Source organism: Perissodus microlepis, chromosome 6 (genome assembly GCF_051167445.1).
Source record: "Perissodus microlepis isolate ML-2025 ecotype Zambia chromosome 6, ASM5116744v1, whole genome shotgun sequence".
In the NCBI taxonomy this organism is placed as follows: domain Eukaryota; kingdom Metazoa; phylum Chordata; class Actinopteri; order Cichliformes; family Cichlidae; genus Perissodus; species Perissodus microlepis.
This window is the reverse complement of record NC_140466.1, coordinates 27,524,501-27,541,379: the sequence shown is the minus strand read 5'-3', so window position 1 is coordinate 27,541,379 and position 16,879 is coordinate 27,524,501. Positions and strand designations below refer to the sequence as shown.

The 16,879-nt window shown below is 39.1% G+C and overlaps 1 protein-coding gene across 2 annotated transcripts in view; it reads right to left on the bottom strand.

Annotated features, from left to right (window-relative positions):
* tmem131l (transmembrane 131 like) overlaps nucleotides 1-16,879 on the bottom strand; it is a 31,118-nt gene that overhangs the window by 13,424 nt on the left and 815 nt on the right. For both annotated transcript variants that reach the window (XM_084931789.1, XM_084931791.1), the window contains exons 2-7: nucleotides 16,677-16,750; nucleotides 11,216-11,259; nucleotides 5,332-5,403; nucleotides 1,992-2,115; nucleotides 1,762-1,878; nucleotides 321-425 (exon numbers count right to left, since the gene is read on the bottom strand). In XM_084931789.1, the coding sequence (XP_084787915.1) occupies nucleotides 321-425; nucleotides 1,762-1,878; nucleotides 1,992-2,115; nucleotides 5,332-5,403; nucleotides 11,216-11,259; nucleotides 16,677-16,750 (536 nt within the window). The remainder of the gene's footprint in view (nucleotides 1-320; nucleotides 426-1,761; nucleotides 1,879-1,991; nucleotides 2,116-5,331; nucleotides 5,404-11,215; nucleotides 11,260-16,676; nucleotides 16,751-16,879) is intronic.

Genomic DNA, 16,879 nt, shown 5'->3' with positions numbered 1-16,879 from the left:
CTGTGTGGCTAATTTGATTTGAAATCAAGTGTCTGTTACATTGGACGCAAACATTAACATTTTTAATTAAAAATGTTAAAAAAAGAAGCTTTTTTTTTTTTCTATCAAGTTTTATGCTGACGCCAAACACATTCATAATTTAATAAGACCCAGCTCATGCCAGTGTGCAAAACAAAGCTCCTGTTTGTATCTTTGCAATTGCCAATTTTGTTTATCAGCGTTGGCAGGAAAGTGGAAAATCAGCTGTTTCCAATGATGAGCTCTTATTCAATACTCTGTGTGTCCTCCACAGAAAAACACAGAGACATTCAAGAAAGTACCTGAGTTTGGGTCAGTTTAATGCTCTGGATGTGAGGGAATATTAGCACACTATCCTTTCTTTGGACAGATTTTAATGATCCCTGGTCTTCTCCCACACCAAATACCTGAAAAACAAGCAGTTAACATTTATACTAAGAAACATCGTCAGCAAGTACACAAACAAGTGTCATCAACACATACGAGTGTTTGGGATGATTTATTCCAGTCTGAATGCACATGGAAGAACTCAAAAACAATAAAGGCAAACTGACTGAATATAGCTCCACTATATGTTTAAACTATGAAGAAAATTATGCAAAACTATCAAGTGCAAACATTACTGTATTAAAGACAGTGGCATGTTATTGGCTCATGTTTACTTCGTTGTTGTGGCACTGTACCGATTGCAAACTTTAATTTCACATAGAAGTTTTTATGGTATCTTTTTTAAAATCACAGGTGTGATGGCTTGATCCTGATTATATCCTGAAATAAAGACAAACTCTGATATTGCTGCTGTGATAATAATAGCAGCCTGTGAACACCATTACTCTCAAAGCCACTCCTTAATAATAATCGAACCAGGAAACTCTGAGTTTTGTTGGTGATAAATAAATGCCAGAGGAGTTGCCAAGATGGCTGTCGAGTGTCGAGACTTGCCTATGACAACCATCATTCCAGACTTAAGACTTTTGGATTTCTGTGGGCAGTCTCTGCATGCTTTGGTTTCAGTGTAGAGCCCAATTATGTCTGACATCCAACTTACAACTTAACTGATCCCACTTCAAATACAGCAAGCATTGCAAGTGACACAATTTTCAGTTAAGCCGAGCCTTGAAAGGCAAACATCTCTGACAAAGCTAACCAAAGGCTACAGTATTTAAGCAAGCTGAGGTTAGATAACCCCTAAAGTGGTCTCACAACCAGACTTTATTTTTCTTCTCCTTGTAGCAATCTACTTTAACTCGAGCTTGCAGAGTTGCAGTAAAAAGCAAAAACATTTTCAGTGAAATAATTAAAGCCTCAAATACACAAACAAAAAACTTATGAAACCAGCGTGCTTTCTACCTCGAGGTAACAGTGGAGCCCTGAATAAATAAACGCTTTTTCCTACCAGCATTATTTCCCTTTATTTCTTTAGCCTCAGCCATGCTTTGCAAACAATTTTTGAATTAAACATCATTTGTATGCTCAACTTTCTAATGGCACAAAGATCAGCGTTTTGACTTGCGTGTGAGCATGTGCACGTGGGACGAAGCAAGCAGTCTGGTCAGCTTCTATTTTGGATAACACTTTCTTAGAGAATAACAAAAGCTGACATGAGCGAGACTATAAGCTCATACAAGGACACATACTGCGATAAAACAATAGCATGCAAACAGTAAGCAAATGCTTATCCCCTTATCTGGAGACACGAAGTGAGGGTAAAAAAAAAAAAAAAACAACACATCTGCAACTCACCTGGTATGACAGCAGCCCATGGGCCGATGTGTTTATAAATAATGTGTTTTCTATATTGCCCTCCTCAGACGGGAGGAAAATTAGTTTAAAAGATGCCTTCCCCCTAGGAGGGATCACCTGGGTACAGAGAAAACATGAAGCAATAAGTTATTTGAACAAGATACACATTTTACTTCAAGTGCAATTATTTCTAAGCATCATTACTTGTTAAGAATCTTCTACGGACTTACTCTTCTGTGAAAGGAAGGTATGTAAAAATGCCTGCTGGATGTAAACATTGACAGCAGTGTGACAGGAACTTCCTGACTGGGGTTGTGTATATATATGGTTTCAGCTCTTGGCAGCCCCAGCGGCCTGTAAAGACACACACGAGAACGTTAGGATTCCCCAGTGAGTTACAGGAGTGCCATGGCTAGCTGAATAAATGGAGGTACACATCATTATAGTTCACTACATACACATCTATAAGAATATTCAAACATCCCTGCAGATCCCCCTGCTGCTCCCTGAGAAAGTGGGGTGTGCATGAACGTTTATTTAAAAATGCATAGTTTTGAAAGCATACCCTGGGAGATTCTTTACATGATGCTTAATTATGTAAACCACATTTCTCTATCCCAAATAATAACAGGTTTAAAGCTATAATAGCTGAGCAAGACCAGTGGAGCTGAGCAAAGACGGTCACACTCAAGCCCTTGCACTTATATGAAAGTTAATCCTTTGTCCACTGTTAAGTCTATGTTTACAAATTCTTCCATAATAATTTAGATAAGCCTCATAGTTCTGATCCTCTGCAGTAGATCAGTAGCATTTTGCATTCTGTCAATACAGGGAAGCTGTAAGAGGAAACTCAAACGATTTGCATGGAAAAGATGAGTAACATGTATGAGCTCTTTTATTGTATCCAAACAAGCTGCCACTGTGAGAATTAAAACCACATACATACACAAATAAGCAAATAAGGAAGGCTATGAAAAGCTGGCTGTTATATCAAACAAACTCTCTCAGTCTGGCCACTTTTAATCTATTACAGTCACATGACGCTTCCTAGGGTTTTGTGTTAGGTGAATACCTCCTACCCTGCCCTTCGCACAAGCACTTTAGGGCACTTCAGAGTTACACACATCTGTATAACACCTTCTGTCATGAAGGATGTTAATGTTATTTTACCTGTGTATAATTGAAGTGGGACAACTTAAAAGCTGACAGTCTCACAGGTAAAGAGAACTAGGTCCCATTACTAGGCAGATCAATACTCACATGACTGGGGGGGGCTTTTGAGATCATGTTTCACATAATGTTCAGCCTGTTGGGCCAGCAAGCATTTGTTTAACATACATTACAATGTGATAATATGATAAGGACAAAAAGTTTCACAGTGCATCTCTTTCCTTCATTGGCTTCACTTGACAGCGGTTTTATTCATTGATATGTGGTAGCAGAAATCATTGAGCAAACAGCACTTGACCCCACTCTGCTCCAAGTACTGCTGTTTTTGTTTTTCCTCCACAGTCTTTCCATTTGATCAGAGCAGTGCAGCTGTGCATGTACAGATCAAGTTAAGAGCAGCTTAAACAGTTTGTAATATAACCCATTTGCACTGACAACATATAGTGATTGAGTCATTCTCAGCAGAGAACAAAGTCACGCTCCCGTTTTGTGAACTGTAATCTGAGCCTTTCTATTAAATGTTTGGTAGCCGGACCAACTGCATGTGCGGGTAAGTGCATTTGAACCCATCCCTTTAAAGCGGTTTGCAAAGTGCAGTCTCAGTGTAGTAGGATTTACTAACATTTTGCCACTCGTTTCATCTTGTGTGTCTCTTCTGCTCAACATCGCAGGTAGAACAAAGTATACAACGACTTCTTCCTTCTCTGCGGGGGAAGCTCAGGAACACAGGAGTCTTATTTTTACTGATTTAAAATTAGAAGTGCAAGTTATGCACTGACATAAAGTGAATTACTACACAAGACTTATTTTAAATTGTAAGAAGAGTAAGATATGAGTCTGTTACTCAGCTCATACTTGTCTACACATCTGAATGGCAAATTGAATAAGTGGGGTATTTAAGTCGCTTTAGCCTCTGTACAGCTGCTGCTGCCAAGCTCGTTTGAACTCCACCTCCAACCCAGCTCCTCCTTTCCATGCTGGGTTTGAAATAATCCACGTCATGTCTGCTGCTCTCTTCTGTATATGCACGAGTATGAATGCTCCTGTCTCACAACAAATGAATGCAGAGAGAAAAGCTATTTTACTCGCCTGAGTGAAATGCACACAAACAGAGGCACCTCAGCTCTGAACAATTATGAAAAGGTTTCATTTAGAGATCTATATAAAGAACTACACAATATGGCATTACAGTATATAATTTGAGACAATTTTAAAAACGGGCTGGGGAAAAAAAAAAAGACACTTTGCAGCAGAAAATCATAAAACTCTTCATATTACCAGACTCTACATTTGAGACATTTCCCAAGCCTCAACTGAAGCATCTTTTGCTTCCTGTTTGTCAGTCAGAGCGACTTTACTTTCATTTTAGGCAAATGAACTGCATGTACAGCAGAATTTAAATCAAGCGAGACTGTGGTCAAATTCAATCGTTTCTACTTTTTCTTCCAACAATCAGCCTGATCAAACATGTATGGATTACATGTAATGCCAAATTATCACCAAGAGGCACAAAAATACTCTTGATATTGGCAAACATGATCTTCTTAACCACATCAAAATGCCATGCTCTATTAAGATTGTTTGAAATGCCAAACTAGGCACTCCAGCATGTTTAAGATAAAACACAGTGCTTGGTGTGGTTTGCATCACTTGCAGTTCCCCTGCTCAAATGTACTTTGTTGTTCTTATGAACATGTTCATTTTTGTTCTCTTTGGCCACATATATCAACCGATTTGAGTCAGTGTTACTGTTAGAACCACAACGTTCTCCCACAACTCATGTATAAAAAGGAAACCACAAAATGGTGAGTGGATGGGGAGTCTTATAGTACTATTTTAAAATTAATTGTAACTCCCAGAAGCAATTTCATTCTAGTGTCCAAATATGTATCTAATACTGGGATATCTTTTGCCTTCTGCATTCCAAATCTATGACATAAAATATGAACTAATAAAAGCTGCTTGTGACTGTTTACCTTTAAGCAGAAGCAATGGGGACTGCCGTGCAACCACAGTATTGTGCCTAATAGACCGTGTGTTTTGGGAGTATCAAGGCAAACAAGTTCTTCAACCCTCTGCAGTGTGTCTGGATGCTGGAAAACCAAACTGACTGCTATACTTGGCTATTCTAACAATGAAGGGCCCTCAGTTTATGAAATGCTCCCTTCCATAGTATTCATCACAGTGACAGATGACACCACTGGCTTGCTTTAGCTCTACATTAAAATAACTCAGTTGGGTTTTCCACATCATTCGAGATGGCAAAATCAAATCACATTTTTTTCCCCTTGTCTTATGCTGCTGACTATATAGTTAAAGCTGTCATCCTTTTCAGTACAATATTAACAACAGCAATGCTTGGATAGAAATATTAAAGCAGAAAGTGATAGCAGCACTTACTGGGTCCCAAACTCTAACACTGGAGGCTGAAAATGCAAAGCCTTCCCATTCTCCTGCATATACGGGGAGGAGCTGTTGATCAAAAGAAAAACAAGCAAAAACAAACTGTTACCATTTGTGCATTTTGACTGAACACAGAAAAGTTGCAAAGCTCATAAACAATCGTTTAGGATCTTCAAAAACTGTAGATCAAAGAAACAAAGACTGTATTTTAAATGAATAACTGTGAGCGTTTGTCAGATTTAGTGACAAGTGAAAGATGTGATGAGTAAGCAATCAATACTTCTAAAAATACGTCTGCAGATGCAGAAGTCATTGTTGCTTCTGTAAAGTGCCAATACAGATATACTTTTTCTAAACAAAGACATTTATTGCACTCGTCCTCATGGACATTATTCATTTTATTTTTATTTATACCCCATAATATAAATATCTTTGACTATTTTCCTATTGACAGTACGGAGCTTGAGTACCACCAAATTATTACATCTGAGTTTTGGAAAACAAGCATTTTTTTTTGTTGTCATTTGGTCACAAACTGTTTTTTCCAAAACCTGCGCTCATGCTGAACTCTGAACGTTATCATATCTGAAGACAAAGTTCATCCCTGACAGCAGAACGACAAAGTATTTATACACATAAAAGCCGCGACTCTAAAGCTCTGCTACAAGGACCAAAGTTAAACACCAAAAAAGTAAGGAAGGGAGAGTGACACTGCTATTTTACAGCCATCTTATCAGTAAAGCCAACGCCCTCAAAATAATGGCAACAGTGCCCGTGAGCAATGAATTTCATGTCCACAAGATACATCGCACATCTTGCTGTATGCTGAAAAACAAAAAGCATAGTTCAGATTATATACATCTTTAATTTACCTCAGTTTACTATACCTTCTGTAGCTCTATCCTGAGCTAGGCAACATGTTTTCATTCTGATGTGCATTGTTTGCTCTCCAGACTAAATGACTGAGTCATTTCAGCAACAGAAAAAAGCATCCAGCTTATATTAGTAAATATATGGAAGCTAAATCTTTTATAGCCCCAAATAATGACTGTAACACCAACAAAATACACTGCCAAGTGTACATACAGTAAACAATGCAGGAGAGTAATACTGAAAATGGTCAATTCATACAACAACTACTGTCCTTCAGCAATACTTCCTTATACGCACACACACCAACTGGGCAAGCTAGATTTTGTTAGAGATACACAAAAGGGGTGGCATCTTCTGCTGGCCATTGTAGCTGGAGAGAATATCTCACAAACTGCTGGTTATGTTAGTACCAGTTCCTCATATCAGTCACCGATGGCCATCTACCACAACTACTTATAGTATTATGGGGTCTGCTATCACAGCACGCAAGCATGGGTGCAGGAGAGGAAGTGACTGAGCTGCTGGTGTGGCCACATTCTAAGTCTCACGACACAGCTAGAGGTGGAAGACGCTCACTTCTATATAAGGGCAACATATGTGCTAATACACAACAGACCAAATGAAAACCACTTTGTAAGCAGCGCAGAGCTGTGTTGTGTATCTGATGTCAGAAAATGGACCGTCACTAAAAACACCACAAGGATAACAAAGAATTTTTAAGACACGCATTTATTTTCTCTTTAAAAGTAACAAGTACTTTGACTGAGTCTGGATCTGCTCTTTTTTCTGATGTCAAGCCTGTTCTCACAGATCTGACTCAGTGTTAGCGTAATTTTTGTTTGTTCTTGACTGCTCTTTTTAAACGTGAACAGATTAATAACTCTTAAAGCTATTTTTTTAAAGAAAAAAATGACGATGAAGCAACAGGTCTACTGGGACACCAAGATATCCACAAGGCATTTCTCTCTCCCGGAAATCATGGGATTTGGGATTTTAGGGGTTACTAACTGACTACTGAATACTTCCAAGTCCAAAATTAAGCAAAGTTCAGAACAATTGGCGCACAGTCAAAGCAAGAGGACCCTGTGCAAAAATGATCACACACTGAAGATGGCCACGGTTTACAGGAAGGTCTGTACCTTTGGTTTTGGTGAACAGTGTTTACTGCTGAGTGGAAAAATTACAAACTTAACATGCTATGTTGTTGAAAAAAGCCATGACTGATTTTACACTCAGGTCCACTACGCTTTTATACACAGGTAGCTGAAGAGAAACAGGTGAAATAACAAATCTTCCCTTAAGGAACTGTTTATCTTTTCTACTCTACCCTCTGGCCAATCAGTAGGTGCAAAGAGAAGGATATGTAAACAACAACAGTTTATTTCAGACTAAACTAAACAACGCCCATTATTCATAACGGGTGTTGGAGTTTGCAAAAGTATAAATAGTATAAATATACAAATATAAATATAAAAGGCACCAACTCTGTCGAACACCATTTTCATTGGCAGATACAAACGTTGTGATCATCAAGTCATTTGACAGTAAAATGGAAAAAAAAAAAAAATCAGGAAATCTGATGCTGTACTTGTTAAAACAGAAGATGCAAAAACATCCCAAGTGTGAAAAAATGCTCCCCCCAACTTGACTAAACCGGCAATGATGCATCTGTCAACCAGTGTGAATAAATAGATGGACATACAATTTCATAATTACCAGCAATGTTCTGCATGAATGTATTAAATGAGTAAACAGGAGGGAAAATAAAATTATTGGTTCTGCTGGGTCCAGTCCTCTTAAAAACCACATTCAGACCCCATAAAATTAGCTCTTTATGACTATCAACGTATCAGCAGAGCACAGTAATTGTGATAACTGCAGAATTCAGATGCTACACCTTCTCTTGAAGGTGGTGTAGCAATACAGTGACACTTCTGAAAACGTTTCACAGAGAAACACGTGCAAATGGATGTCAAGTAAATACTGAGTTAAAGAACGAATGAAGGCACAAATATAATACAAAAAACCACAGATGAACTGGCTGTGGCTTGTTCAGAGGAACAGTGCCTATTGCATTACATAATAAGGGCTTCCCTCTCACGTTCAGTATAGCTCTAATTGTTTATTAATTTCTAGCCTGTTAAACAGTATCATTTCAGTCTTAGAGTGGAAAAACTGTGTGTGGGTGAGTGTATGAGGGGTCAAATGTGAAAGGGAAATGAGGTTGTGTGCTTGTACAGAGGAGTCCCGTGCCATGGCTAGCATTGTTGTTTCAAGGTCAACAGTTTCACCACATAGCTATTCATATAATTAAAAGCACACTTCTCTACTGACTCGGAATAAAAGACCACCTGCAGAACAATGTTAACTTCTGCAAAAATTCTGAACAAATGTTAAAATGCAAAGTGAAACACACTCCTCTCTCTGTAGTGGTGAGTAGTGTCAGGCTTCGTTCGGATCTTCAAAGGTTAGCTGGGGGCTTTTACCTTGTCATGTGCATTAGGAACTTGGAATTTGCTGTAAATTCAAAAGCAGCTGCCCATGAAGAAAAACCAGCCTCTTAACAAGCATACCACTGAGCTGTAGTCTCAGGGTTCTGTCCACTGCCACAGTACAAAAATAACAAGTTATGTTTGGTGCTATTTGAGCTCTTAGATCTAACTCAAATAAAGTCAGTGTTAGCAGTGACCTGAGCCACGCTCCAGGGAAAGGGTTAGGACTAGACAAGGGTTTAGATCAACTTTATTCACAGACGTGTGAACTGACAATGACGTTAAATCCACATGCCACAGTATTAACAGTATACCTCTATAAAGCAGTATCATAAATGATCCTGCTGGAGAATAAAGTAAAAAGGCCTAAAAAGAGAAGGATGTAGGACTAAGATATTTTGACGCACAAGAGCACAGACAGAGATATCATTAACCTCTGCATATGCTGCCTGCTTTGCTCTTTAGGCTGGGAGAGGGTGACGGCAGGCCTGGCAAGTGCCTGATAACCCAGGCACGAGAGGCCTCACGGCTCAGGAGGTCTTGAGGTCAACCAGAACTGCAAAGCCTCTTTTGCTTCTCACCTCTCAAGATTTAAAAATAGTCATATTCCCACACTGTTCACCAACTGCTGTCTACATGCAAATCACATTAACCTCGAGATGCTTGTCAATTTAAAACAGCTACAGATTTAGTCTTTCACGTTTATGAAAGCTGGCATTGGCTAAAAGCTATTTATTTTAACAAAAGGTTTTAGTGATAATGTTTTTTAATAATCAACACTGACTGCATGATATAAAAATACATTTATTTTGATATTACTAAATTAATTAAGTTGCCTGCTAAACTCCATATGTGGTCTATTCAGAAACTTTCTATTGCAAATATTAAATGAATTTACTAAACTACTGCATGCTGATGCTGACGAGTGCACTGAAATGTCTCGGTGGTAAGGTAGCATCAAAATCAACCCAATATTAAAATGGTACAAAGAATTGAGAATTTCTTCAACCTGACAACCAATTACAAACGATTTGATCAAGTACCTTGCATATTCCACAAACATTTTTCCTGGTGTTTGGATCTTTCAAATAAATATGATGATTCCCATTTAGAAGCAATCTGTCATTCCGAAACAGGTAGGAAGACTATGTTTATATGACCAAAGTAGCTCTAGTATCTTTTAAATTTGTGTTCTATTGATATCCAATCATATGCAGCATGCATGTATCTTTTCTTTCTTTGCAAACCCTTCCTTCTCTCCATTTCTTCTCCTTACTCCAAAAAAACCTCATATCAGGGACCTTGCTTTAGGTTCCAAGAAAACAAAAAATGCTTCTAGTTGTGCCAGTAAAATAATCACTTTGAGTAAAGACAGGAAGAAAACACCTTTCTGGGAACATTGGACTGCCATGTTTCTGACTCTCTTTGCATGAGTGCAAACCAAAGAATGTGCAGGACAGAGGCCAGATATGCTATGTCATAAACGCATTAGCTCCACAAAGCAGCCTTAGAAGGTTTCTTTTTTTTGAGAGAAAAACAGAAAGTACTTTCTCATTTGATTCATTCAAACTAAACTGCTACAATGAGCTCACCATCCACAGTGAGTTTGACTAGACCGTCAGCTCCCAGCAAACAAAACCCATTCAGAGACCGTGACAGAGAAAACATGTACGCCTTTTTCAAAACACGCAGATAATTCAAGAAATCAGGGATCATGAGACTTGGTTAGGAACACACTGATAAGCAGAACAAATAATGGAACAGTTATCAAAAAAATCTTATCTTTTAAGGCAGGAAACACTGCCTTAAAGATAATCAGTACAGTCTCAGAGATTGTACTGAACCAGCATAGGCACTGGAGATTTTACTGACATTTATTCTGCTCAACAATTATTTTTGGAAAGATAACCAAGAAGGCTAAGGCAAGAAAATATTTACAAGTGCAATTGAACACGCCTCAAGATTGCTCCGTTTCTGAGCAGCCATCAACACCACTAGCCTGATAGTGAGCAACACTATGAGCTGTTGAGATTCTGAAGAAAACGTCTATTTTTCCAACCAGTTTTAAGCAGGAACAGAAACAGATGGGAAAGACAGAGCTCCCCTCCTTTTTCTTTCAAGGAGTTCTAAAATTAGGCAGGAATTTGGTTCTGTGCCTCTGTAACGCACGCCCCCAAACTCTCTCCATCACACCCCCTCACTCACCAAAATAAACAACACAGCCTGCATGCAGGCAAAGACTTTAAGCTAGTTACACTGAAACCACACTGCATCATTTGTCTGTGTGAAGAGAAAAAACACGTCACCCAGCAGCTACAGTTTAACGCTGCATATTACACAAATCCCTTGACGCAACATCTTTAAATGTAGAGCGTACAGTAGAATTTTAATTTGCCCCATGCTAAAGAAACCCTTATGTATGACAAGATCTCTATGTAGGTTTGTTATTTGTTGGTCATCATGCATCTTGTTGGCAAGTCTCTACCTAGGTATTCAGTTTTAGCTGATAAGCTTACCTGTCCTCGAGTGGAAGACCTTCTTTTCTTCGCTCCTTCTCCACCTGAAATTTGATGAAAAAAAACAAAACAAAACAGATAAACCAATTTGCATCAAATTTGATTTTACTATGAACCTGGAACAGTCAGTGGAAACTTAAAATGGCATTAGAGCTTGTGCATCCTGGCTCTAACCTCATGTCTGCCAGTGTTGGTGGACTGCCATGCAGTTCTTAGAACAGGGCAATAAGAATCTGCTTTATGGATGACTACATCTTCTCTCTACTAAAAAGGGCGTTTTCAGCGTTTTATGTCTGAACTCATCTTTACAATGGACCCCCCTCAATCTACACACAATACTTAATCCACAGTGACAATGCAAAAATGATGTCTTTGCACAGAAATATCCCATTTAAGTAGGTATTCACACTTGAGCTTTTGTGTATCCCAAGATCGCCCTGAAGATGTGCTTCAACTTGTTAAGACCTCATGTGCCCCTAATTCAATTCACTGAATAATCTGGGAAGGACACTGTTTGCCTATAAGGTCTCAAAGCTGATAAAGTAAGTCACAGTGAAAACTAAGCCATGACCCAGCCTTGAAATATTTACGCAGACCTGTGAAACAGGACTGTTTCCAAAGACTAATTTGAGGAAGGATACAATGTCAGCACCATTATAAGTTTCCAGATCATGTTAGCCTCCATCATTCTCACAGGGAAGATGTTTGTAAGCAGAGTCTTCATAGACTTGAGCACACAACCAAACTGATTCATTGGAATTGAGAATGATGAACTTCAGTTTGACAATGAAGATCATCTAGACTTCCTTTGTAATGCTGGGAGGACCTTATAGAAAGACAAACAATGGTGCAGCACTCACCAATCAGATGGTAAAAGAAACTATACATAACTAAGTCATAAAACAACCCACAGGGGGCTCGTCTCAAGACACCTGAATAAATCAGATCATGAAAAGCAAAATCCTCAGGTAGCCATGGCTAAATAGTCCGAATAGTAAACCTTTTCCACCTAACGTTAGGTAGTTAATTTGTGGGTTTGACCATCAATTGAACTGTTTAATTGGCACTGAACACTACACCATCTGAGAAAGTATGATATACATAAGTAACATAGTAACATAAGTAACAGTCTTTTCTAATTCTGTTTTGTTCAGTTTACCTAGTATTACCCACTGCAGGGCTCGCAAAATCATATAGGGTTATCATATAGCCCGACGGTCGCCTGACCGGAGATATCGCTAGCTCCGGGACGTCGGGCTAGCGATTTTGCGAGCCCTGCGGCGTATAGATGAGTTTGTCCTGAAACAAGGTTCTTGCACCTCTCAAATGGCTGAAGTCATGACACACAGCATCTTTAATGTGGTTATCAGCAGCTCGAAACATCATCTCAAAGATGAGCGCAAACCTCACTCGGAGCATGTGCACTGTAATCGTGAATTAATCATCTGAAAACTTTGGAAACTTGTTTTTTGGGACTTGGGGAAAAAAAAACGCATCGTTTTAATTTACATTCCTAAATATTATTTTATTTCATTTTTATTCTGACGGCCCTTTTGGGTAATGTTGAAAATACATTTGATTATTTTCAAAGTCTTATGTTTCTTGGGTCATTTGCTGTAGGAGGAGTCAACAGGGTGATATTCACAGGTGGGCAGACTTGAGCAGGTGAGGTACTGGAGCCTCGAAGAGGTTTGCCCACAGGAAGCGAAGATAAGAGTTACTGAGATAATCGTTGACTAATCAAAGAAAATTTGGCAGATAAGTCGACGACTAAACTGATCTTTAGTTGCAGCCCTAATATACACATAAAAATTATTTTGGTGTATTCCAATTTCTGCGAACTTATACTGTCAGCATTAACAATAATCTTTTAAAGGTTTTCTTTTTTTTTTCTTTTTGTTTTTTAAATTAAACTGATCCATGTTCATGATAAAACACTGACTGTTTATATAACTTTCAAAATCTGCACACATTTTCAGGATCATCTATGCCCACCCAGTTAAATTAATAAAGTACTGCAGACTACATCAGTTCAAATGATTTCCGTTTGCAGCTAATAAACATCACACACAAATAACGGGAACCAAACGCGGACAACACAAAAACGCAGGAATCTCTCTGAACAACTGAGTTCAGCTCAGATTTGCCGGTCACATCCTTCGACTACCGGACCCGAGACCTGCCCGTGTTGCGGTTCTGTGGAACCCGAAGAATGGAAAGAGATGGCGAGGAAGACCCAAAATAACATGGAGGAGGACTTTCCTTGAAGATTTACGCTCAGCCGAACTGTCATGGGATGAAGCAACAACTGCCGCGATGGATCGAGTTCAATGGCGCTCTCTTGTCGCCCGATCGGCGCGGGAGGATCTAAGTCTAAGTAAGTTGGTGGCATTTAACAAAACGTCACTTTTTTTAAAAAGTAGGAAATGCATTAGTAGATTTAGAATTGAACTGTAGAAGACCTGTACATTACAGCTGATTGTAAAATAACAGCGTTATAAAAGAAATTTTTGAAGGATCCTTTAACAGATCTAAAAATGTCTTATCTGCACAAAAACTGGTTCCTATTTGTATCATATTGGCAACCAAAAACCCATAAGCGAAATTTAAATGCTTTACAAGCAATGGATATAGAACACTATTAATCACCATGAAAAACAACTATGCTCTTTAATTCTTCTTTTTCTGATGCACACACAGGTTTCCTGCAGAATAAAAAGCATGCTACCATCATTCCTTCCAGTATTACATTTGTATGAAGTAGGAATCTAGTTACCCAAAACATTTCCCATGTACTAAGCACTGTTTTATGGTAACAGTAGTCATGGGAATATTTAACTGAAAGCTGTTACTTCTGTAACAGATCTAACCCCGATTTCTGTAATAAAGGTGTGTAATATGCTCGGCATGCTCAGGGTAACAAAGGCCCGTGTCACCATAACATGAGGAAATCCTTACAAGTGCAACACTTCCTTGGTCCTATTTTGAAAGTTCACTTGCTGATAAGGCAGTGCCCTAGGTCTTCCTACCTCATATTTTACTGTCCTACTGGCTCAGTAGCTAGGCTTCTTTTCTGGCAGGTTCATGGTATAATTTAGGTGGCGATGGGAGTCCTTGTCTTTACATTCTAAAGTAAGCTGGAGGGCCACTCTAACCAGAACCTGCAGCAGATGGAGAAGTGGTTCATGTGCTGCTAAGCAGAGCTCACCAAGGACGCAAAGCACAACAAGGACTACTCTCAGCAGCTGCAGTCTGAGACAGTGGATTGGAGTTAACGTGCTGGATGAGAGGCTAACCGAACGACAGCTGATTCATTTCTTAGCTATTTTTCCCCCCCTCTTCTGCTATTTGCAGAAGATGAACATACACACTGAATTATTTAATAACTGTGAAACTGCATGAGTCTTCTTTCAAGACAGATATGTACATAAACATATTGCCACTGCAAAAACAGCCCTGGGCAAGACATTGAAGCTAAAATTAGTCACAATGGAAGTTAGATCCACAGCTGTTATTGTGCAAGTGTGGAAGTTTCTGCTGTTCTTCCAAATAGGCAATTTTTAAAGCAATTGATGTTTCATGCATAGTGCTCAAGCACAGTATAAATTTGTGTAAATAAAATAAAATAAAATTCAGCTATAAGAGAAAAATGCAGAAATTTCCATTAAATGATGTAAGGCAGACATATTGCCTTCGCTGCACACGGACCAGTGAAGCCACAAAAAGCCCTGGGGGGTGTGTGAGTGGGTGAACGAGAAACACTGTAAATTGCTTTGTAGAACTGCTAAGGGTAAAAACGCTTTATAACAGCCGACCATTTAACCACATAAACCTTTCCCCAGCATAGCAGAAACTACAGGCCTCAGCCTGAAAAGCTCCAGCTGATGTAAATTTCTTTCAAGAACTCCGACACCTTCAATAGTTCAACTAAATGAAACAAAAATAATTTCACTAGAGTGTGCACAACAATAAAATAAAAGCTTATGCTGCTCACTGCAGCAGCTGAGCTGATAAAGCATGAAAAGGAATATTCACAAGCACAGCAGCAGTGTTTGTAAACGATGAGTGCAGAAATGACAAAACCCAAACAGGAAGATGAATCAGATAAAACTGCAATTTATTTAAAATTACCAGGGAACTTCAACCAATATCATCAGACCTGAGGCCAATCTAAACACGTGACCCATAACGCATGTTAATGGTTACAAAAAGCACAAGCAAAGGAAACGTGCAGCAGTTACTGCAAGTATTACAGGAATGTATTTACAGCCCAGATTTGATTCTGACGATATATCTGCACATATGACACTGCATCTCCAGCATCACTACTTCAGTGAGCCCACAGCACTGGGGTAGAAGATAGACATCCATGTTATGCTCCGTTTCACATAGCTCACGTAACTGAGACAATCGCTCCATCCAATACTACATATGACACTCAACAATGTCAACAAGCCAGTCACCTGCTAACTGATCTGCAAGGTAGGGGTAAGTGTGGAAAAACAAAACACAAAAGAAACATCAAATTCCTCCCCTCAGCATATGAATTATTTATCAGCGTATACAACTCACACTAAGAACTATCTGCAATGCTGAATCAACTGCTTCGGTGTTATCTCTGGTCTCTGGCAAATACCGTAGGGTGCACACCACAAAGCAAGCTTGTAAAAACTATACTATACAGTGGCAAAAATAAACTCTCTGCAAATGTTTCTGTGCAAAGGAGGCCGGCTTTTAATCTTTTAATTGGACACAAAAGAATAATATTGAACTCTTTAAAAAAAGAAAAGGTATGCAAATAGTTTAGTTTGCATCTAGTTTTTCACCTAAAGCAGCCAAACTCTCAACACTGTCTCCTTGCAGAGTTTTTCAGGAAAAATGACACACACCCCTTTCAGGTAACCTGACAAGCCAGCTGGTGACTTCATGATAGGTTTATCAGTAAACACCGAACTTGTGCTGTTTACCCTTGCTCTTGCCTCACAATTACATAATAATCACACCCACTTGAAAAGTACTTAAAAAACCCAACAACAACAAAAAAGAACTGCATAACCTAGACTAAAATGTGTGAACCACAAAGCCGGAAGCAACAGCGAAGAAGTCTTCAGGCTGTCAGCGTGTGTTACTAACTGAACTCCACAATGGATAGCACGTACAAAAGAAAATAAGGAGGAGCCACATGGCAGGTGACCTCCCGCTCTGCCTTCACTTTGGAGTTGTTTAATGAACTGTGACTACTAGCAAGATAACTTTTCTCGATAACTGTGTTGACAAAATCGTGGCGGGGTATTGACGAGTTTTCCCCTCTCAAGCAGACCCAAATCAGTCTGCAAACTGAGTCCAAAAACATCGGTGATGCTTTAACTCACACGTGTTCACTCATGCTGTCTGATGATTTTTTTTTTTAAGTGTGCACACACAGAGGCAAATACAAACACAGCCATTAGAAGGCACCTACCTGAAGCGGGACTAATGGCTCTGCATCCTCTGGTTGCCAGACCTCGACCACGCTGGGTGACATCTGACTCAGAGCTTTGTAGGGAACAAGAAATCAAATTAACAGTTAGGTGCTGCCCTGGTAAACTGGGCAACATGGAAAACAACACTCTGGTGGAAATGCATCCAAAGCACCCGAAAAGATAATAATTATAACATAAGTAA